At 53.6% G+C, this 22,848-nt stretch overlaps 1 protein-coding gene across 1 annotated transcript in view; it reads left to right on the top strand.

The window, feature by feature from the left end:
• PAX8 (paired box 8) overlaps nucleotides 1-22,148 on the top strand; it is a 26,880-nt gene extending 4,732 nt beyond the window's left edge. Inside the window, exons 3-10 of the mRNA XM_027128635.1 lie at nucleotides 96-184; nucleotides 466-591; nucleotides 829-1,004; nucleotides 5,209-5,329; nucleotides 5,786-5,992; nucleotides 12,846-12,947; nucleotides 19,456-19,542; nucleotides 20,985-22,148. Coding sequence (XP_026984436.1) covers nucleotides 96-184; nucleotides 466-591; nucleotides 829-1,004; nucleotides 5,209-5,329; nucleotides 5,786-5,992; nucleotides 12,846-12,947; nucleotides 19,456-19,542; nucleotides 20,985-21,061 — 985 coding nt within the window. The 3' untranslated portion in view covers nucleotides 21,062-22,148. The remainder of the gene's footprint in view (nucleotides 1-95; nucleotides 185-465; nucleotides 592-828; nucleotides 1,005-5,208; nucleotides 5,330-5,785; nucleotides 5,993-12,845; nucleotides 12,948-19,455; nucleotides 19,543-20,984) is intronic.
• The last annotated feature ends 700 nt before the right edge of the window (nucleotides 22,149-22,848 follow it).

Genomic DNA, 22,848 nt, shown 5'->3' with positions numbered 1-22,848 from the left:
AAAAAAAAAAAAAAAAAAAAAAAGGCAGCTGGATCTGGGGCATCCAGGAGCCCTGTTTCCTTCTCTTCTAAGGGCCTTTCTTGTCTTCCTTACAGAATCATCCGGACCAAGGTGCAGCAACCGTTCAACCTTCCCATGGACGGCTGCGTGGCCACCAAGTCCCTGAGCCCAGGACACACGCTGAGTGAGTACCGAGGGTCCCGCAGGCACACCCAGCCCCTCGCACACACACACCCATCTGCGTACACACCCAGAGTCACACACAAACACGTCCACACAGACACACCAGGTGTGTAGACTGAGCCCTTCTGTCGGGACACAGCCTTGCTCTGAAATATTCAGGGGTGGAACCACCTCAGGCAAGAACCCTGGCACCAGCGGTGCCCCTGACCCCTCCACGGTGGCAGCAGGGGCTCTGAGGGGTGTCAGTTTCACGTCCTGACCCTCCGTCTCGCCCCACTGCAGTCCCCAGCTCAGCCGTGACGCCCCCAGAGTCTCCCCAGTCTGATTCTCTGGGTTCAACCTACTCCATCACCGGGCTCCTGGGGGTCGCGCAGCCTGGCAGCGACAGCAAGAGGAAACTGGACGACAGTGAGTGTTGTGGGAACCAGAGGGCAGGCTGGGGGCGCAGGAGGGCAGTTTGCTGAGGCTCTGATGGGACACAAGCCCCCTGCGGCCCAGGGCTTTCGGGCCTGTCTCTAAGCCACCCTGAGGCCCAGGAGCCTGGTCCTTTCCCTCCCCTGAAGCAAGTCTACTCCCCAGCTCGGGCCCGGGGGGTGGGTGGACGGGCCCCTGAAAGCTTTCTCCCTGCCTGGGGACACCCGCCAGGTGACCAGGACAGCTGCCGGCTGAGCCTTGACTCCCAGAGCAGTGGCAGCGGGCCCCGCAAGCACCTTCGCACGGACGCCTTCAGCCAGCACCACCTTGAGCCGCTCGAGTGCCCCTTTGATCGTCAGCCGTACCCAGAGGCCTACGTCTCCCCGAGCCACACCAAAGGCGAGCAGGTGAGGGGCCAGCCGGGCGCGGGAGGTTAGCAGACGGGGGTGGGGGGGGAGGCAGGACTCTGAAAGCTCCCTAATCAGCCTGCGGCTCTGGAAGCAGCTAGGAGTTGCTTGATGGGCTCAGGGGCCTGCTTCCTGCAGCTCCAAGGCCGTCCCAGGCTTTGTTTCACCAGACGCTAGCTTCTTCCTCTTCATCCTCCCGGCTCTGTGGCCTTCCCTCACCCACAGCCTCCGAGCTTAGGGCAATGCAGCCAACCACGCCATGCCCCTGCCGCGGTGACTTCCCTAGACGGCGGGGTCAGGTCCCACGCAATAAAGCCGCGGCTCCGGCCTCTACAGCGTGACCTCTACCAGCAGCTCCAGCCCCGCCTCGGGCCACTCACGCCTGCCCACCCCGTGAGCCTTGTTCACACCCCTCTGCCCCAGCACACAGTGTGCCCTCCTCGCAGAATGCCTTTCCTCCCACTTCTCTGCCTGGAAAAATACCACTCGGCCATTATGACTCAGCTCAAGCACCACCTGGTCCACGAATCTTTCCTCGCTCCTCAGACACGCTTCATCTCGCCCGCACCCCTGCTTCTGCACGTCCGGGTGGCGGCTCCCCAGGACTCATGGGGTAGTGTAATTGCCCAGCGGACAGAGATATAAAGACACAGCACATCTCTTAAGGACAGGGCAGCATCCCAAAACATCTTTTTTTGTCTCCAGCACCTAACATTGTGCCCCTCTTATAACAGATGCTCAATAAAGGCAGATTGAGCGAATGCCTTGAGAAATCCAGCACAATAAACTACAAGCTACAAGGGAAGTTTTATTTCCGGTGCTCAGGGCAGGTGAAATGGCTTATCGTGGGTTGGCTTCTGCGAAAAGCTGGCAGAGATGTCCGAGGTCTCCCACAGAGCCCAATAAGGACGCCACACCTCTGTCCGAACTTCCAGGCCCGCCGGCCTCTCGGTTCATGATCTTTTATCAACGCTGCAGTTGCAGTGTCTCCCTACCTCACCCTACCTGGTCAACCAGCTGAGGATTCCCTGGGCCGGTGTCTGCTCACCCCTCTCTGCTGTCATCGGATCTAGGAGCGAGGTGTGCCCGTACATCTTTAAGATCTGAGTAGGCCAATGGTGACGATGCCAATCATCAGCTGAGCCATTGCCAGTGACTGTCTGGGCCGCTGGCCCGATGCCAGCAACGCAGCTGGGCAGGCATTCTGCGTCAGCGATGTTATCAGCCCGGGCTGCAGCAACCAGGAGGGCTGCAGGGAAGGCTGGCCGTCAGCAGACCTGGGGAGAGGGCCCGGGCGCTCAGCCTCAAGGCAGCACGTGGCTCCCGGGGCAGGGCGGGGCGGGGGTGGGGGAGCCGAATGGGGCCACAGCGGTGGGCCTGCGGGAACCCGCTGTGTGATTCGGAGCCTGCACGAACCCGCGTCCTGGTAGAGGAGAGAAACTCTGCTGCTGAGACCCGCTGGGCCACAGAGCCATTTCCTGGCTCTGTTCCTGAGCCCCACAAGGGGCCCTGCTTGATTACAAGGAGCCCCGAGACCCAGCACCAAGCTGGCATATGTACGTGGGGAGTCATGCAGTGGAAAGTCTTGAGCCAGAGGGACCGCAGGGCCCACCCAGTCCAGTCTCTCCATTTGTGTGGAGATGACCCAGGGCCAGAGAAGGTAGAGAGGGCTTGGGGAAACGAATGGTTGTGGAGCTCAGACCTGCCGGCCCTGGTTTCATTCAGATCCGTTCACTTCACCTGCTTTAAATACGATGCTCCTATGTGAGTTCTTATTTGAAGACTGGAAAAAGAGAGCCTGAAAACCATGGCACTACTCCAACCCCTCACCTTACAGATAAGGAGACAGAGGTTTAGCCGTGTCCATAATTGATTCATTCCCTCCCTCAGCCAATCATCTACTCCCTCATTCATTCCCCTGCTCGGTGGTGAGCGACAGGGAGAACCCAGCCTGTGCCCGGGGCTCCTTACCTCTCCCGCCCTTGGTGCCGTCAGCACTGCTGAAGGAAGACTCCGTGTATCCTCACTGGGCACAGGAAGGCCCTCCGGCCTAGGGAGCGAGGAGAGAAGCACAGGTCCTCACACCTGACCTCAGGATGGGGCGAAGACATGGCCATCTCTTCTGTAAAGTCAACAAGCGGCAAAACATTCAACAGAAACTTCGTGTGGCCTCATTTCTGGTTGCTATTTACCACCAGGCGTAGTTAGGCGTCTGCACAGCCCTTGTTCCTCTATTTTACAAGTGCAAGAAGCAGATTTATCACCAGAATGTGAATATTATGAAGACAGAGACTCAAGAATTGGGGAGCTTATGACTCTTCACATAACTCTGAAATAGCTATTTATTGAGCATTTGTGTTACCAAGCATTCTGGGCTAAGCATTTAATGTAGCTCTATAAAACCTCACTTAATCCTTACATCAGCCTTGTGAAGCAGATTCCATTAGCCCTGTTATACAGGTGAGAAAGGTGTACAGGCTCTGAAAGGTCAAGGAGACTAAAGCTACTTGCAGATCCAGGGCTCAGACTCGTCCAAGTCCTAAAGCATTGTGCCCTCTGCTCCCCAATTCAAGTTCAATCCCAGTAAGAAACCCAGTCATCATGGGGATGTTTGAGCCATTCAGCGCAACATCACCGAAATGTCTGACTATATAGGTTGGTTTGTCTTTCACTGAATTGCCTAAATTTTAGAAAGTTATAGGATTTTGAGAAAGCATTTGGTATCAAATCAACATATCCATAAAGCATTTCGAACTTTTCTTACACTCTCTAGAAATTAGGCATCTTGTTCAATTTCATCAAGCCGGGCTCTAAGCAACTCCATCCTGCCTAGGAAGCAGGAAGCCCCCTCGCAAGGCATGGAACCAGAGCGCCATCTAGTCAGTAATTGCTGCTACATGGTAATGGCGCCCTTGTGGCCTCCAGAATTTACTGCCTCTTCCAGAAGTGCCTGGCACACAACCAGAAACTGCTGCGGCCCCTTGGAGAGCCCAGCTCGATGGGAATCATGGAAAGCGATTGCCTTTAGAGGAGCCGTTATGTAACCACGGAGCAAGCCTTGATTTCAGTTTTGCACACTAGTTCACACAGTGCACTTGTGACGTGTGTGATCCATGTACGGGGAGCAGGTGTGTGCTGTCTCGTGCCCCGGTGGGAGGGAGTCATGGTGAGGGGTGATGTACCCTTGCCTTTCATTGAACAAGTTCTTCTTGGAGGCCGTCTTAGGAGATGGCCTGCTCACGTTAGGGGAGGCCGAGTGAAATCTAAAATGAGGTCAGAACTAAGAAAATCCCCAGGTACCTGATAAAGAATTTTTTAAACATATTAACCCCTCTAATCTTCAAGCTGAACGTGCACATTTATATTTGCTTGGATATGGGGCGGGGGGAGAGAAATCCACCTGTTCTGCTGGGGTATCGGGTGTGTCATTTTATTGAAGGAGAAGATGCCCGGGTCAGGAACTGCTGTCCTCGATTCAGTCTCTGTCTCATACGCACCCGGGACGTTTACCTCTCCGGGCTTCAGGCTCTCGGCATATAAAACAGACAGAATATTGCTCACCCATGTCACAGGGCTGCTGGGGGCAACGGATCAGGATAACACAGGCAAAATCTATTGTCCGCTCTTTGCAAGTGTAAGAAGTGGTCATGATGTTATCCACTGCAGAGCAGCGGTTGAGAGCATGGGCCCTGGAGCCAGACCCCTGGGGTTTAAATCCTGGCTCTGCCCTCTGTGAGAGTGTGGCAAGTTTCTTGACCTCTCTGTGCCTGCATTTTTGATCTGGAGAAGAATAACAATGACTGGAGTGAAGCAACCTGAACGGTCTCATGTGCCAACTGCCCCAGCCCTGCATCCTGTTCTCTGTGGGCCCAGACAGGGTGAGGAGACCAGGAAGGAGCCCAGCGTCCAGGCAGGGCGTGGTCCTTGGAAGGAGCTGCTCTGTTCTGTGCCTGGCCTGTGCACCACCAGCCGGCATTGAATTCCGGGGCTGCAGAAGGGAAGGTCCTGAGCCTGGGACTGGGAGAAAAACAGGAGGGCTGTGAGTCAGAGAATAAGGGCCAATTAAGCCGGCTAGGTGGAGTCGAGATTGAGCGGGAAGAGGGGACAGAGGAAGGGAGTGTCTCCTGGGGAGACTGGGCTGCGGGGTTTCTAGGTGGGCCTGCGACCCACGGCCTCTGTGCACTGACTGCTTTTTGCTCGCCAGGGCCTCTACCCGCTGCCGTTGCTCAACAGCGCCCTGGACGACGGGAAGGCCACCCTGACCCCTTCCAATACACCCTTGGGGCGCAACCTCTCGACTCATCAGACCTACCCCGTGGTGGCAGGTACGATGCCCGGAATCTCCTGGGCCATGTGGCCCCAGCTGCCAGGATGGGCTGGAGGGCAGAGCTGGCGGATGGAGAGAAGGAAGGTGTTACGGCCCCGGGCCTGGAGAGGAGAGGGGGGCTATGCTGGCTGGGCCTCCAGGTGGGTCCAGAGGGTCTCGCCTTCTATCCTCGGCCCCGGTCCTCCGCCTGCCCCCCAGCGCGGGGCACACGCAGCCGCGTCTACATTCACAGAGGCACAGCAGGGAGGTAGAGCCGCCCCTCCCCTCCTCCCGCGGCCTGAGGGGCACCGCGTAGCCCCCCCCCCCCCCCCCCCCCACGCCCAGCCTCAGGGGGGGGCCCGCCCACCGGCCCCGCGCCGCCGCACCCATCCCGCACCTCATGGCTTGGTTTGCGCATGTTCCCACCCCATCATCTCACACCCCTCTCTCCTTGTTGTCTCCCTCCCTCCGGCAGATCCTCATTCACCCTTCGCCATAAAGCAGGAAACCCCCGAGGTGTCCAGTTCTAGCTCCACCCCTTCCTCTTTATCTAGCTCCGCCTTTTTGGATCTGCAGCAAGTCGGCTCCGGGGTCCCAGCAGGTGCCTCGGTCCCGCCCTTCAATGCCTTTCCCCATGCTGCCTCCGTGTACGGGCAGTTCACGGGCCAGGCCCTCCTCTCAGGTACGACAGGGAGGTCCCGGGCTGTGCAGCCATCGTGGGGGGAGGGAGGGGGGTCCTCAGGGCCGGACGCCGGTCCCCTGCTGTGGGTCCAGCCCCCTCTCTGGTCCCCAGTCCTCTCCACCATCGCCCCACTTCCTGATTCCTCCGGCAACTTTTGGAGGTGCCAAGATGTGCCCCCTCCGAGCCTGAAGAGTCAGGCCGTCGGGGTGGCAGGCACTCTGGGGGTGCCCGGCAGATTTCCAGAACCTCCACCCAAGGCCCCATGGAAGAGCAGGGACCCTAAGGCCAGGAGCCAGGCTCCGTAAAGCCCTGAACACTTGGTCTGGGTAAAAAATACAAAAGAAGGAAGAAAGAAAACTTTGGAGGGAGAAAGGCATTGGCTTTGGGAGCCAAATTCTGGATCAAATTTCTAAAGACAGAGGGTAAGCCCCCGTTGGGTCTCCATAGTGGAACTCTCCTTGTGCCCTGCTTAAGAGTGTCACCCTTGGAGGACACTCAAGCGGAGTGACTCACCAACCCAGGAGAGGTGGGGAGCAGGGACCTCCCATCAGGAACCTCATCCAACTCAAAACATTTAAAGCTGGAAGCATCTTAGGGGCATTTAGAGCAAATCTCTCCTTACACTGACGGGCGACAGGCCCAGAGAGAAGGGCCTGGCCGAGGCCCCTGATCAGGACCATGGTGAGGGCTCCGCCTGCATGCAGCGTGTGGGTCAGACCCCAGCAGAGCTGGGTCTCCCTGGCAGAAGGACATCAGCCCGTCTAGCCAGGGTCTGAGCAGTGGCTGAAAAAGTCAGAGGTGTCTGGCTTGGGCAGGGAGAAGGCCTGAGGTGGAGTGAGGGGTAGGGATGGGGGGCAGAGGCCCATAACGGTCTTCGGATACCTGAAGGGCTGCCACAGGGATGAGACAGTTTCAGATGTGGGTCCAAGGCATTGAACCAGGACCCATGGGGGAAGCCAGGCGTGGGCCAGCCCCTTCTGGGCCAGTGGTTTTCAAACTTGCTGGACCTCGCAGCACTCTCTTGAAATGAAACCTTTGACAGAAACCAGGTATCCAAACCAGACAAACGAAGAGCTGCTCTGTCTGAAGTAGGGGCTCTGCCCGCGGAAAGCCATTGGTCTTGAAAATCACTGCAGCAAAAGAACCAGACCCCTGCCCGCCCAGAGGGACCGCACGGTCCTCTTATTCAAGTTCATTGACCCTTTCTTGTAACTGTCTGTATGTTTTATGTCTGTCTGGCACCTAGGATTTTTTTTTTTCCTCTGTGCATCCCTGCATCTAATGAGGGAGGTCCTCTTGGAAGAGGTGGGCACAGAGGCGAAGGATTCATAAAGGAAGCCCAGTGTGTGGGCAGAGAGGCAATGTTTAAGGGTCTGAAGCAAGGAGGAAAGTGTTGACTCAGTGCAGAATTTCAAAAGAGGGTGAAGTCAGCGGAGATGGGTCATTTGTTTTGACCAAAGTGATTAAAGAAGCAGACTCTGTGAGCTGAGTGAAGTGATGTCAGCCAGAGAAAATGGGATGGGGAGGGAGGGAGGGGGGAATAGAAGAGACTCACATCCACTGTGGGGTGGACCGGCGCAGTCACCGGGCAAGACTGCCTGCCTTGTGTGCATGGTGGGCCGGGGCCAGGAGGGCTGGGATGAGGCAGGTAAGGGATGAGGGTGTGGGTGAAGCATGTGGTCACGGGGAGCAGTTCTTCACTTACTGTGGGAGCTGTGGAGAGGCTTGGCAGGACCAGCCAGAGAGGAGCGGGAAGGACAGAGGGCAGTGGGAAGCAGATATATCAGAGCACAGACCCGGGTGGTGGTGTGAAGTGTGGTTGCAACAGCTCAGTGCAAAGTCCCTGCCCCAAAGCTCCCACGCTTTCTCCCCTCCCTGCCACCCTTTTAGGGCTTCAAGCACCCCCAGCCACCATGCAATCACAGGCAGGGGCTCTGAGAAGAGCAAGCAGTGGCCAGGCTTGGAGGGGCTGGGTCCAGGAGGTTGCCGAGAGCAGGAGGCAAGTTAAGGCCGCAGTTCACAGAGCTAGGCCCGCCCTGTGGGTCAGGCACAAGGCCTATGATGGCAGTATCCATGCTGAGCCCACGTGTGGGCCTGGAGCTCCTGAAAAAGCGTCCCCCCCCCCCCGCCACCTCTGCTCAAGATTGGACCTAAATACTTCCCACGTGGCTGAGCCACCGTGAGCTGACTGGGGGGAGACGGCAGAGAGAAAGCAGCTTGCGAGGGGAATGATCTGGGAGTTCCCTGGAAGTCCAGTGGTTAAGACTTAGCTCTTTCACTGCCGTGGGCCCGGGTTCAATCCCTGGTTGGGGAACTAAGATCCCGCAAGCCATGAAGGGCAGTCAGAAAAAAAAAAAAAAAAAAAAAAATAGGAGGGGAATGATCTCAAGAGTCTGGGGGCTGGAAACCTATTCAAAGGAGGAAGAGATGAGCTTGAAAAAAACGGAAGGAAGTCAAGCCCAAATTAATCCGAGGTAATGATGCTGCAGACAGAGGAGACGAAGGAGGACCAGGTACATTTTCATTCCATAATGAAATGTCACCTACATGAACCCTCCCAGCTCTCTCCTCTGAGTAGCTTCCTATGAACCCTGCCTGCCACCTCCCGCCAAGTCTTTGCCTGCATCCCCGGGGTCAAGTCCCCTCCCGGTCCAGCGGCTCTGCTAGTGCGATGTCTGGGGTGGTATTTTCTGGGTCTCAACTTCTCCCTAATCAGCCCAGAAAGAAGAAACCTCAGGGTTTGGAGAACAGGAAGATTTCTCCTAACTCTACTCGCAGTTCCCGTCAGATGCCCCAGTATGGGGTCCCAGCACGCTGGCCGAGAGCAGTATTGAGGCCGTCCTTGTCCTGGCTGTACCGGGGCTGAGTCCCGCTCAGCTGACGAGAAAGCCCTGACTTCGGTTTTATCATCAAAGAGCCCGTTACCCGCCTCCATCCTTTTGTGCAAAATTATATTTAATCCTGCCAAAGAGAGTTCTGGATTGCCATAAATTCTCCTTGCTATCAGGGCAAGATAAGGAGTTGAAAAGAGGTCACAGAGAGGGCAGACATCAAAGGGAGCGGATGAAATGGTCTGAAATCACCTCTACCCTCAGAATTCCTGCGAGTCCTGGCTCTGATCCTGGCCTCTACCGATATTTAGAACATTTACCAGTATTTCTGAGGTGCTAGCGTTCTCTTCTAAAACCCCATTTCCCAGCCAGTCAACGTCGACCTGTGTCTGTGTCAGCTTCTTAAACATAGGACTGTATTGGAAGTATATTTGAGTACAGAGGAGATGGAATTACAAACCAAAGATAAACTTGTGGTGAAGAGCCTTAAAAAATCAATTAAGTCCATAAAATAGGCCGTGGAAGGATGCCTCCACCCTATGGCTTCTGTGGTTTCATTTCTAAGAAGGTTGCAAAGTTCTTGGCTTTGGGAGAAAACAACATGTTTAAGGAATTGAAGCGGAGTCTTGCGAGACTGGTGGGAAAGTTGATGGTACGGAGTCCGGGTGAAGGCCGTCCTGAAGACTGTCTCAGGAGGCTTTTCAAGGGGGCCAAGCTTCAGGGGAGGAAGCCTTCAGGAGTTTGCTCCAACATCTGATTCAGAAACCTCCGTCCCACTGGGAGAAAGTTAGGTGACTAAGGGGAGACAAAGATTAAAAATCTCAGAATACAGGGGAGTGAGGCTGGTGAATTCCGTTTCCCAAAGAGCAGTTTGGGAGCTAGTTCTCGTGGGACGGGACTCATGGGGGCAGCTGTGACTAAATTAAATTGTGGCTAAGGGGAACTTGCACCCTGGTGCTCTGCCCACTGAGCTGCAGAGCTCAAGAAGCAGCAGGACCAGGTGATGGAAAGGGACAGGATAAGAGGAGAATGAAGGGGAATGTGGGACCACAGGGCTCCAGGGCCGGAAAGAGCTCTGCAGAGCACCTAGGCCAGCCCTAGCCAATAGGTGGCCTGAGAGCCAAGATATACCACCAACCCCAGTCACGGCAGACACAGATGCAGCCTCAGAATCCTTCTCAACACAATGCACCAGGAAGCCCCCTACCAATCAGTCAAATATTAATTAAGGTGACCCCAATTTATAATCTGTCATCTAGCCTAGCTCCTCATGAGACAGACGGGAAGATGCGGGTCAGGAAAATTAAGTACTTTGTTCCTCAGCCACAATCTGGACCTAGATGTCTGTCTGTCTGTCTGTCTGTCTCTCTCGGAAGTAGGGAGGGAAGAGGAAAGGGAAAAGGCATCAGGCCCGAATCAGCCACCACCCTATTCCATCACTGTCCTACTCATGTCACGTACACCATGTGTCCTCATCCTGCCCGCACAGGCTTCATGTCCCTCCTCGCCTCTCATGGGCTCTGGTACCTGACCAGGGGCTTCATCCCAGGGTCCAAGGGGCTGACTCTGAGAGCTGATCGTATTGCGGTCTTTTTCGAAGAAAGATCAGATTTTCCCTTAGTGTCTCTTCTGCCTACTTCTCCCTCTCCTTCTAAATATACTGAAACTTCCCTTTCCTCACCTGTTTGGCCAAGCCCTCATTTGTTCAGGCCTGTGTCAAGTGAACTGAACCCATCTGTCGAATTCCAGTGGGTTCCTTTCTGTTTGGTCCAGCACCGACCACTGCTGGACATGATACTCAAACAAATTAGGAAATTAGGGGGTGTTGTTCATTTTTACCAAAACATTCACAGAGTTTTAAATAATGAATCGATGGCTCCTTTCCAATAGGATTTATTCTATAAGGTTTCCCTTGACATGTAACAATTTATAGAATGTGTCCATTGCATGAATCAGTGTTCACCTGTGGCATGACACCTTAGCTCTGAATTATGTTGATAACATTCTGGTAATAGTAATCAGCTGTGTAAGGCTACTCTTATTTTTTATGCCATTTTGCATGTGAAGAAACTGAGGCTTGGGGTACGTCGGTGGCTGGTCTAGGGCACTTGGAAAATTAGTTGTAGAAGCAGAATGAGGACCAAAGTCCTCTGGTTCCTAGACCCTTCCCTTCAGAGGAAGGGCAGAAGTCCAGTAGGCCTGGTCTTGTTTGTGGACCCCCCCAGACTTGGACTTGGCTCCAATGCCCATCCCAGTCTATCCCCATCATGACTTAGCGCCTAGCCTTGCTAATTAGCATTCTTGCTTACTGCTGTATCCCCAAGTGCTGTGAAAAGTGCCTAGGGTATCAGAGTTACGCAATCAGTATCTGTCAAATGAATGAACTGTCTTCAGGGAACCTCTAGAAATAGAGGTAGGGAGGGAGTTACTGCTGTATTGACAACTTACAGGGTTCCATGCGAGGTACCTTCCCTCCCATTGTTACTAGGCACCCCCTGAAGGGCCCGACATATGAAGGACCTCTGGGGGATGGATGGGAGGAAAGTTGGGCAAACAGTGCCATGGAAGGGGTGGACTTGGTAAGTCGGTTGACAGAGGCTCACAGCGAGCCTATGTAAGTCCTAGGAGAGAAGGTAGCCCCCAGTGTGGAAAAGGTAAAAACATTCTGGTAATGGTGATAATCTAACACACAGGTTCTCATTCCGAGGTGATTTTGCCCCCCGGGGACATATGACAATATCTGGAGACATTTTGGGTTGTCACACTGAGTGGGAACTGCTACTGGCATCTAGTGGGTGGACCCAACGTCCTACAATGTGCAAGACAGTCCCTCACAGAGAATTATCTCTTCCCAAGTGTCGATAGGTCTGAGGTTTAGAAACCTTGTAAACGTCACCAAGAGCTAGGACGACCCAATAATTTCATCATTCAAACTGGGGCATTTTGAGAGTGGAATGGACTTATTCCTAAATATGCTGGGACAGTGTTCATGACCTGGGCAGAACAGGATGCCTTGTCACCTGGCCAAGAGTCCTTGGATGAGGCAGAATCTCATGGGCCTGCAGGACATGGGGCAATGGAAGAAGGGACACGGGTGGTTGTTGGCACATGGTGTAGATGGAGAGAAACTCAGCAGGTCAGGTGGGGTCTCCAGAATGGGAAGGTTTGACTACCTGATGTCGAGGAGAGGCAAAGCCAGGGAAATCAGGGCTTCACAGAGCAGCCTCTGTGTCACCAAGGCCAGAGAATTACCCACAAATTACAGATAAACAAAGAGAAAGATGGTTCTTTTCAGGAATGGCATGGACAGATGTCAGTGGTTCATGGGCATGTGTAAACACTGTCTGTCAGCCCACATCTCCTTTCCAGGTCAGGAAAAGGCAATATGTTTCACGTCTCTTGCAGTTCTGATAGGCTGTATCCACCCGAAAGGCCAGGTCCAGGGGCAGGAACCTCCCTCTGGCTCAGCAAAGAGTGCAATGATTGATTAGCGATATCTGCCACACGTTTGAAAAAGGAGAGTGATTGGCCCACAGGACACACCTTTGCCGTCCCTTCACAGGGCCTTGTTCCCGGCTCTCCTTGGAGCTGGAGATGTGAGCTTTGAGTCCAGTGGCCTCTAACATATTTATTTAGGTCAGGCTGTGCCGGCTGCTATGTGGATGCCATGGGGGACCACAAAGACCCAGAAGACATAGCCCTCAGCCTCCCTCCGATACCAATGACATTTTTATGGATGAATAAGATTTGTGTCAATAAAATCATTGGAGAACAGGGAACAATAGAGGACTGCAGTAACCAGGACACCCTGCATGGTGGAGCCTGTGGCCTGGTCAAGGCCAACCAAGGAGAGAGGAGCCTGGGCTCAGAGGAGGAGGGCGGGGGAGGAAGTGGGTCTGGAGAAGGACTCGGGAGAGAGCGGGAATGGCAGAGGGAAGGCTTGCTGAGCCCCGGGGGAGCAAGACAGTAAGCACAGGAGCCCACAGTGGCCCACCTGATGACACTTTGCTGTATTTTTGCAGGGCGAGAGATGGTGGGGCCCACGCTGCCTGGATACCCACCCCACATCCCCACCAGTGTACAGGGCAGCTATGCCTCTTCTGCCATCGCAGGCATGGTGGCAGGTAAGGGGAGGGGCTGGGCAGGAGGGGAAGCATTGCAAAGAGGAAGTGGCGGCCCCAGGCCGAGCAAGAGAGGTGAGCTGTGCCCCTCGCATAGGCTTCCCGAAGGGCAAGGAAGCGTGGACCGAGAGGTGTATCTTCTTATAAATGCCTGGAGAAGAGACTTCAGTGCAGTCCTGGCTCCGTAACTCTCTCCAGCTCAGCCCCCTTCTTCCCAGATGCTCCTGTGTTACCCACCGTGATGAAAAGGGAGGGGCTGGGACAGCCTGGTGTTCAGATCGGAGCTCTGCCATTTCTTCCAGTGATTCAGTGAGCCTTGATGCGGAGGCCGCTGGGGGCCATCGGAACACTGTGAGCTAAACCTAAACCCAGCCTACAAGCAGCCCGTGGTCTCCCAGTTATTCCACTCTGGTGAATCCCATCTACCCTTCCTGTAAAGTCTGAGTTTGCGTGGTGTTGGTGATGATGGCGATGAAGACGGTTGAAATACAACCTTCTTCACACCTCACACTCACTCAACCCTGCACGGGCAGGACCCGTGGCCGGAGAGCTCCAAAGGTACTATAAAGTGTGAGACGAGCTGGGAGTACTTCTCCGTCATCACTTGGACTGTCCTGGGATCCTCCCTGCCAGTCACTGGGGTCTCTTTATCCACCAGTGTGGTCATCACCCAGCAGTGACCCAGGGTATCAAGGTTTGGGCAAGTAAAGACAATGAGAGTTTCTTCGGGCGAGTGTCACTCTTTTAGGAAACATACAGGAAGGACCCCAGGATGGATAGGGTCGAATAGAGCCATGCGCAGCGCCCAGAGAGGCCTGAGGACCTGGAGCTTCTGGAAGGGGCTCTGAATCAATCAGGGCATCTGTGACCTTCCTGCCAGCCCTGGAGCAGCCTCTCTGGCTTTGACTCCAGAGACTCAAGGCATTCACCCAGGCCTGCTTCCCTCCCCCACTGGCAGGGGTTATTCTTCACCAGCCACCCACTCGGGTGCCCTGTGCGAGGCAGGTGGGCTGGGCTCTCCCGGGCAGAGGGAGGGGAGGAGGAGGGCGGGAGGGAAGGAGGCTCTGCGCTCCCTGGGAACCCGCTGAGCGGGCACTTGTCGCTGCCTGGTTACCGTGGCGATGTGCTTAATGCAGCGTTGAAAATACAGAATACTGACTCCTCTCTCCCTCCTGGCCCCAGACTCCCTCCCTCCCTCCCTTCCTCTTCTGGAGCGTGAAATGAGATTGGTCCAGATAAAAAAGGAAAAGATTTGGTTATTTTTTTAAGAGTGTGGATAATGGGGCCCTCAATCAAAATCCCAGGCTCCAGTCGGCTCCCCCCATTCCCCTTCCAACCTCTCCACCTTTCCCTGCCGCCTGCTTAGAAGGGGAGGAAGAGATGTAAAGCACAGGGCTTTTCTCTTAATTATGGATCATTCCCGGGGGCAGGCCCAGGGCAAGGGGTGGTTCCTGGGGCCCAGAGTCTGACCTGTGAGGTAGCTGGAAGGCTTGGGCCTCTCATCAAAGGCCCCCAGGTTGTTTCCATAAAGACCTCACCCTGAGTGGGTGTTGTGGGAAAAAAATAAATAACACAAGTACAGCACGGACTGCAAAGTGAATTCCAAGAGGGGGCTTGCTTGGCAAGGTGGATGGGCTCCCAGTAAGTTACATGCAAATCAGTTTTCAGAAAGTACAATGTTATTTAAATGCATCCCTGGTTCCCAGTAACTCCATGGTGCAAATGAATTCTTAAGGAATTTCTTTATAGAAAAAGTATTCGTGTCCATCTCTTACCAGTGGTTACAATCTCCAAGTTGACTGAAGCGAGATTCCTTCCATTAAAATCAAACCTTCATTGAGCACCTACTGTGTGCTAGGTACAGACAGAGTGCTCAAAGTGGGGCATACCAATGACATTCTTCAATCAATTGTGGAAGGAAGGAAGAGATCATTTGTCAGGCACTTTCTGTGTGCCCGGCCATTCATAGGTATACATTTATTTCTCATTTAACCCTCACCATAAGACTGGGAAGCTGGTATGATCTTAGTTTTATGTAGATAAGGAAACAAGCGTAGAAAAGCGAAGCAGTGTGCTCGGGCTCGTAACCATGCTAAGGGGCTGGGTTGTTCAAACACAGTTTTTTTGATTTCAAATCTAGCATTCTTTCAAACCTAGCGTACTACACCACGCTGCTTCCCACCATACCGGAAATAATGACATGTGTTATAGGAGAGCGACGTAGGAACCAGACCAGGGCACAGATTTCTCTTATCCATTCATCTTCTCCTGTGCCTTCTAATTGTTGTTGCTGTTGTTCCTGTCTCATTGATACAGTTAATGACCCTCTAACCAGTTCTGGAGCTGTACCGAGAGCTCCGATAGATGGATCCATCCATCCATCTCTCCGTCTTTCCATCCATCCATCTTTACACACAGTTTTACATACATCCGTGTATCTTGTCATCTATTCTTCCATCCTTCTATCATTCATCCCCCTATTCATCCTTCCTTCCACCCATCCATCCATCCACCTATCCATCTACCCATCCTTCTATCCATCCATCCCTTCTTCTATCCTTCCATCATCCATCCATCTATCCATCCACCTTTCCATTCATCCATCCGTCCTTCTATCCATTCTTCCATACATCTTTTCACGTATCCATTCTTTCATCTATCCATTATCCACCCTCTCAACCATCCTTGCATCCTACCATCCATTCACTTTTCACTTAACAGATAGTGGTTGAGGATCTATGGTATGGGATGCTGGGGATATAGCAGTGAACAAGACAGGAGCTTACAGCCTAATGGTGGAGAAAAAAAGTGTAGTAAAAAACTCAGTGAATGAATAAACAAGATAATTTCAGATAGTGATAAGCACTTGGAAGACAATAAAATGGGATGATGTAATACAGAGCCACAGGGAGAGAAGATTACTTTAGATTGGGTGATCCAGAGAGACCTCTCTGAGAAGGTGTTCAAAGCGGTCAGCCAAGTGATAAACCGGGGCAGACCGACCCCAGCCCAAAAGAACAGCGAGTGCAAAGGCCCCAAGGCGGGAACTAGGTTAGCATGACCACACAGAGAAAGAGGGCGAGATATCCAAGAACAGTGAGTGAGTGACGAAAGCACTGCAGAATGAGGAGATGTTGTATGCGGATGGGTCGAATTTGTAAACTACTCAGGCCACTGGGAAAACAAATTGCAGACAGTCAAAAGAGGAAGCACAGAGACCAACTGACCAATTGAAGGACAATTGCAGTAGTTCATACAGGACATAACAGTGGTGTGGGCCATGGAGGTAGCAGGGGAGGAGGGGAACAGAGACACTGAGGTTGGTAGAGCCAACAGCACTTACTAGTGAACTGGCTGTAGGGGTTCAATGACAGGGGAAACAAGGATGAGTCCCTGGTTTGGGGCTTGGGAAACAGCATGGATGGTGGTGAAAATGTGGGAGGTTAGAAGAGGAAGAGGTAGAGTATTTGGCATGTGGAAGTCAAGAGTTCTATTGGGCCATATTAGGATTGAGACACCACCTAGATAACCAGTTTGATACATCAGTAGGCATATGATGTGTGTCTGAAGTCAGGAAAGAATCCTGACTAGGGCATAAATTTCAGCCATTGTACAAAGCTGTTATTTAATGCCAAGGGATTACACAAGATCACTAGAAAGAGAATGTGAATGGAAAATCACAAGAGGCTCACAAACCCAGCCCTGGGATTCTTCAGCATTCAGAGACATAGCAGAGAAGGAACGGGCAAGGCCAGGGAGTCAGAAAGGCCCTTGGGTTGGGAGGCCAACCAGGAGAACTGGCATCATGGAACCCAAAGGCATGGAGGGAGTGATGAACTGAATCAAAGTCGGCTAAGAGGTTGAGGGGGGTGATGGACACGGAAGTGACCACTGGAGTGATCGGGGTAGAGGGTGCAGAGATTTGAAAAGATCAGCGCTGGCCTGATTGGAGGGGAATGAGGAGGTGAGGGCAGAGACCATGGAGCAGAGAAGGGCTGGTAGCTGGAGAGGAATGTGGGGTAAGAAGAGGATTTTTAAAAGAGAAGATGGCGGAGCATGTATGCTGGCTAAGGCAGTGATGAATTGGAAAGGGAGACGCTGATGAAGAGTAAAGAGAAGGGATAAACTGTAGGGACCAAATCCTCAGAAAGGGGAGTGAGGCAGGATGCAGAGCAAACAGGATGGGTCGACCTTTCATGGGTGCAAGGACATTTCATCTGCTTTGGCTGCAGGGGGCTTGACAGATCTGATGGTGGGAGGATGCTGCAGCCAGGGGGTGTACCACCTCCTGAGTCTCGTACCCTACTCCAACTTCTAAGTGACCGAAGCAGATAGGTACTCTGTAAGCGTGTGTTGGATAAGTGAATAAGTGAGCGAGTGAGTGAGTGAATGCACGAAGAAGTAACACAGGGAGAGGGCAAACACATTGGACTTTCCACCTCTCTTCCTGTCCTTTGGAGCCGCTGAGGTTGGCATTGGGTGAGGTGGAGTCAAAGCCTGAGGGCGTTGCTGGGCAACCAACGTAGAATCGGCTTCTTCCAGGGTGCGCTGAACCCAGCAGTAAGCAGGACAGGCTGCATTGTGAACGCAAGAAGAAGTGCTGGGGGCTAGGGTCCTAGCAGGCCCTAAGGGAGCATGTGGCCTCGGGCAAATGTCCCTCTCTGCGCAGCAGCTTCTTCACTTGTGAAATGAATGGTTGGATGAGATCATTTCTTTTCCTTTTTACTATATTTAATTTAAAACAATTCTCTTTGATGTGACCATTTTTAAAGTCTTTATTGAATTTGTTACACTATTGCTTCTGTTTTATGTTTTGGGTTTTTTGCCACGAGGCATGTGGGATGCTAGCTCCCCGACCAGGGATCGAACCCATACTCCCTGCATTGGAAGGCGAAGACTTAACCGCTGGACCGCCAGGGAAATCCCTGGATGAGATCATTTCTTAGTTTCTGTCTTTCTATTTTTATCCCTTTGCTTTTCTTCTCCCTCCCTTCTTATACATGTATTTCTTGGGCTCCTGACCTGTGTTAGACTTAGTCCCCGCCCCTAAGGAACTTCCTGTTGCTCAGGCTTTAACACTGGTTGGATGACTGGTGTGAGGCTCTACTGAGCTTTATTTCAGCGCCTACCTAATGGGAAAATCAGAAAAGCTAGCATTTCTTCACTGCTTCTTATATTCCAAGCATGGTGCTCATAAGCATTTGACATGTGTTATCAGATTGAATCCTCAGCAAAACCCCATGAGATAGGGACAATAATCTGCCCCATTTTACAGATGAGGAAACCAAGGCTCAGAGGGGTTCAGTGACTTGTCCAAGGTTGCACAGCTAGGAAGTGGAGCATGGAGATTTGGCTCCAGGCAGGCCAGCTCCAGAGCCAGGCAGCTTCGAGCCTCTCTTCTAGACTCTGGGAAGGAGATCAGGAGGGAACCACAGAAAGCACGAGGCTCACAACAGCAGATCAGATTCTGGAAGGCAGTGTGGATTCACCGGAGCTCAGGGTTGGCGGGAACCTGGCTTTGTGGATGAAATTGTCTCCTAAGTACATAAATGGATGATCTGGGATTTCAAGTTAAGAGCCCTCAGGTCAACTTCTGCTCTGCCATTTCCCAGCTGTGTGATTTGAGGCCCCCTACTCACTCGTGCTGTACTCTGATTGCCTCTTCTATAAATTGGCGCTACTGATGAGCGCTTTGTCGGAAGGTTATGAGCATAAAGGGGCTTACCGTGTGGGAAAGTGTTTTGCCAACTTTACGCTCCGTCCCAAGCCCCAACAGTAATTGCGGTGGTCTGCTCTGTTATTTAAAGGAATTCTTAAGTAATTTTTCTGGTAAGTAATTCCTTTGGTGAAGCCAAGAATCCAGTCACAGAAAGAGGTGATATGATTTGCTTTGTATAAATCGTGCACTGAATTTGCTTGCAGTGGCAGGTTTGAAATGAGACAAACATCTCTATGGAGCCAGTCCCAGGACTCAGATGCCCTCCCCTCTCCTTCCCTTCACCCTCAGCAACCCCACCACCACCGAACACACGCCCCTCCCTCACAAACCATATTTAGGGAGGCTACAAAGCTTATCCTTACTGAGTCCTTCCATGACCCCTAACCCCTCTCACTCCCATTGGCCCTTCCTGGAAAGACCTTTCTACAGAAGGTCCAGGCAGCAGCAGAAGTGGTTAGAACCTGGGCCCTGGTCACAGCACAGCTTCCAAATTCCACCCAACCCTCCATGTGTGTGAGCTTCTGCGGATCCCCAAGCCTCTGTTTCCTCATCTGGAAAATGGGCACAATACTAAAATCGACGTCCTGGGGTTCCTGGGAGGGCTGATCTTGATGGGGCAGTACCTCCAGTCCCTGATGGAAGAGGCACTGCCCCACGTGATGCAGACTGAGGGGCCCCCGAAGGACTGATGGAGGAGGACTTGCTCGATGCCTGCCCTGCAGACCTTTGTCCCCCATCCCCAGCCTTCCATTGGTGCCTCCACCTCATGGGTCTCACATTCTCTTCCCACAGGAAGCGAATACTCTGGCAACGCCTATGGCCACACCCCCTACTCCTCCTACAGCGAGGCCTGGCGCTTCCCCAACTCCAGCTTGCTGAGTAAGTCGCCTCTGGGGCCTCCCAGGCCCTCTGCTCTGCGGGGAGGAGGGGTGCAAGGCTGAGCCAAAAGTTGCCTGAGACCTGGGAGGCCCCAGTTAGATGGAGGGCCCAGGAAGACAGGTGTTTTCCGTCATCCGAGCAGATAGAGGGAAGGCAGGGTACCGGGTTGCCTGGGAGAAGAGGCAGAAGGAAGAGAGACTTGCGTGCACCACTGTCTCTCTTCTCCATCTTCTATTAAATCTTTTGTTTTGTGTAAGATTCAGGGCTCAGGCTTTGGGAGGGCAGTGGTGAGTGGACTCCAGAAAAATCTTGGAGGGGAACTGCCTTCCTTCAGGGACTTAGAGTCCCACAGCTGCAGGCGCTGTCGCAGGGGCGCCCTGCGGGAGTGCCAGCTGCCCCTCTGCCGCGGAGCACCCTGATTGCAAACAGTGCCATCCTGTTGCCCGCATTAACCATCTAAGCATCTAAGAAATACTCACGATTCAGCACCAGAGCCCTTACGCAGAAATCCTCTGTTCAGCCACATTCCTGTTGTTTGGCTTGAGATGCGGACAGCCTTCAGGAGGAACAGAGAGTGAGCTGTGGAGCTGCTCATCAGCCCCTGTCTCCCCCCGGGCCTGGGCTGGGTAGAGAAGCTTTTCAGGAAACCAGGCCCCTTAATGGGGAACGTGAGGGATCCCACTGGAGTCTCCGTGAGGGATGGCCTTAAGGGTCTCAGAGCAAACCTGAACCGGACAGAAGCCGCAGTGCAGTACAGCCAACCGCAAGGGCACCGTCGCAGGCCTGGCAGGACCATCCATTCCCAAGACGCTCCCTCTCCTCCTGTTACCTCCTGATGTTCCAGAAATGACTAGGAGCCTGGCTGAGCTGGCTTCTGTTTGCCAGATAAGTTCAAGCCACCCTTCTGTTCAATGGAGCCGGAAAGGCTGACGGCATTGAGACATGCCCTTCCCACGGAACTTTCCCGGGCTGCCCATCCTGCAGGTGTGCACAGCTGCCCGGTGCGGGCCCTCAAATGTGCATCCCCCTCGACCAGTCAGGATCCAATCCCCCTGCTTCCCAAGAAGATCCTCTGACCTCGCACCTTTTGGGCAAGGCTGGGGAAAGCCCCAGTGATCTCCCCGCGTGAACTTGGTTCTTCAGGGTTCCAAATGTAACTGCTCTCTCTTGCCCTCTCCCTGATACAAGGGTGTTGAAGGTCAAAGGAGTCATGGCGGGAGGGGCAAGAAGCCACTGTTCTCCTTCTGGCCAGAAACTCAAAGGTGAGGCCAGAGAAGGAGGAAATAGGGCCAGAGAGGAGTTAATCTTTGATGATCAGATAGGCCCGAGGGATCAATGATTAACTTGTGCTGTCTTAAAGGTTGGCAGAGGCAGGGAGAGTCTGTGGTGCAGTTTCCCCTTCTGACCAGCAGTGTTGTTGTTCTTTCTTCGAACGTGTCCAGGTTCCCCGTATTATTACAGTTCCACAACAAGGCCAAGCGCACCACCTACCACTGCCGCGGCCTTTGACCATCTGTAGTTGCCATGGGGACAGTGGGAGCGACTGAGCAACAGAAGGACTCGGCCTGGGACGGGCCCCAGAGAGTCACACAAAGGAATCTTTATTTATTACATGAAAAATAACCACAAATCCAGCATCACGGCTCCCTCCCCGTGTGGTTGATTTAATGAACCATGAGAGACCGGACGACGTTGGAGAAGGCCACGCTGTCCTCCAGGACTCCTTAATGAGGGGCAGGAGTCCCAGGGGGACAGAACCGTCCCGTTCCAAAGAGACAAAATTGGAGGAGAAGTGGGGAGAGAAGAGGGGACAGCCAGAGGCTTGAGAGGGACGGCACATGGGGCCCACGACGGGGTCAGGGGCACACAGAGGCACCTCTGTGACTCCATCACCGACACACTCTAGCAGCCGCGGGCTGTAAGCGCTTCGGTCCAGCCCACGAGCCACAGCGGGTGCGAAGGCTCTCCCGCACCGCCGCCCGGAGACGCACCACCTTCTCTGGGCAGCTTGCCTGGCGCTTTCCACTCCTCTCCCTCTTGGCTCACAGGCTGAACCCTGGGTCCAGCCAACCAGGAGCTCTGCCCGGTGGTCAAGGTGGTCACCCGCCTTCCTTTTACCTGCTGCGGTGAATGTAGGAGCTCCGTCCCAGAGGCTCCCCACACGGAGCCACCCCTTGGCGGCCAGACCTCAGCCTGGCCGAGCCTACTGCAGCTTGAGACAGACATTCCGAAGCCCCTGGGCTCCTGGGGGTGGGGTGCAGCCCTGCCCAGGGCGGAGCCAGGCACCATGGCTGGGGACCCGCCTCCCCTCCCAACAGCCCTGCCGAGCCCACAGCTACCCCCCAAAGCCAGCCATGGCGGTTTCCTCTCTGGCTCCCACCGTGCCTGCCCTCCGCTCCCCAGGCCCGACTGTAAATACTGTAAATGAGGGTCTGCTTGAGTCCAGCTGCCGTCTTCCTCTCAGTGAACTGTCTCCCTGCCATGTCGGGCTTCTCCCCCTGACGCTTCTTTTTTTTTTTTAAAGACAACCACCACTGCCACAAGACTCAATAAACCATTACTCTTGGTCTCCAGCTTTGGGGTTGGCTGGGGAAGGAGGCACCCCAGGACTGGGTTTTTTTTCCAGAGAACCTCAGAGCCCAGTGGCCAGCGAACTCACTTTGGGGGCCGGGCATTGAGAGGACCACGAATGCCCAAGGGAGAGAGCCCCTGACTTAGCATTCGCCCTCTGCCCCAGAGACATGTTCAGCCCCGGGCAAATCACGTATCCCAAGCTTTGATTGTGCCAACTCTGAGTAAATGCGAGCATAAAATAAGCACGTGGCCCGGTGCCCGGCCAATCACAGACTCCCCACAGGTAGTTGCTGTTGTTATTAACAGGAAGCCAGAGAATCCGCCGGGAAGGTTGGAGGCAGATCCGGGAACAGCTCTGCGCTGGAACCCACATAAACAGCTCTTAGGATCCCTGAGGTGTGAGAGGAGGGAAGGGAGAAGACAGTTCCTGGGCTCTGCCGGATGGAGCCTCACGTAAATTAAGCCGCCATTTGCCCTATTTTACATATGGGGAAACTGAGGCTCAGAAAAAAATGAAATAACTTGCCCAAGGCAGGAAGTAGTAGATTCAATCAAGTCCTCTTACCTTAAGTCCAGCACTTTCACCCAACAGCACAGGGCTCTCATCAGGGATGCCAGGGGGCTTCTAGACCCAAGGGAGGTTCTGAGACTGCCACCGAGAGTTTAATTTTTTTGGGTTTGGTTCCTAAGTATTTGGCAAGACTGTGCAATCAGGAAGCTGAGGCCAGGAAG

The sequence above is a fragment of the Aethalodelphis obliquidens genome, unplaced genomic scaffold (genome assembly GCF_003676395.1).
Source record: "Aethalodelphis obliquidens isolate GAN/ISIS:26980383/991018 unplaced genomic scaffold, ASM367639v1 scaffold35, whole genome shotgun sequence".
Lineage (NCBI taxonomy): Eukaryota > Metazoa > Chordata > Mammalia > Artiodactyla > Delphinidae > Aethalodelphis > Aethalodelphis obliquidens.
Note: the sequence above shows the minus strand (reverse complement) of the source record. Positions and strands in the feature narration are given on the sequence as shown.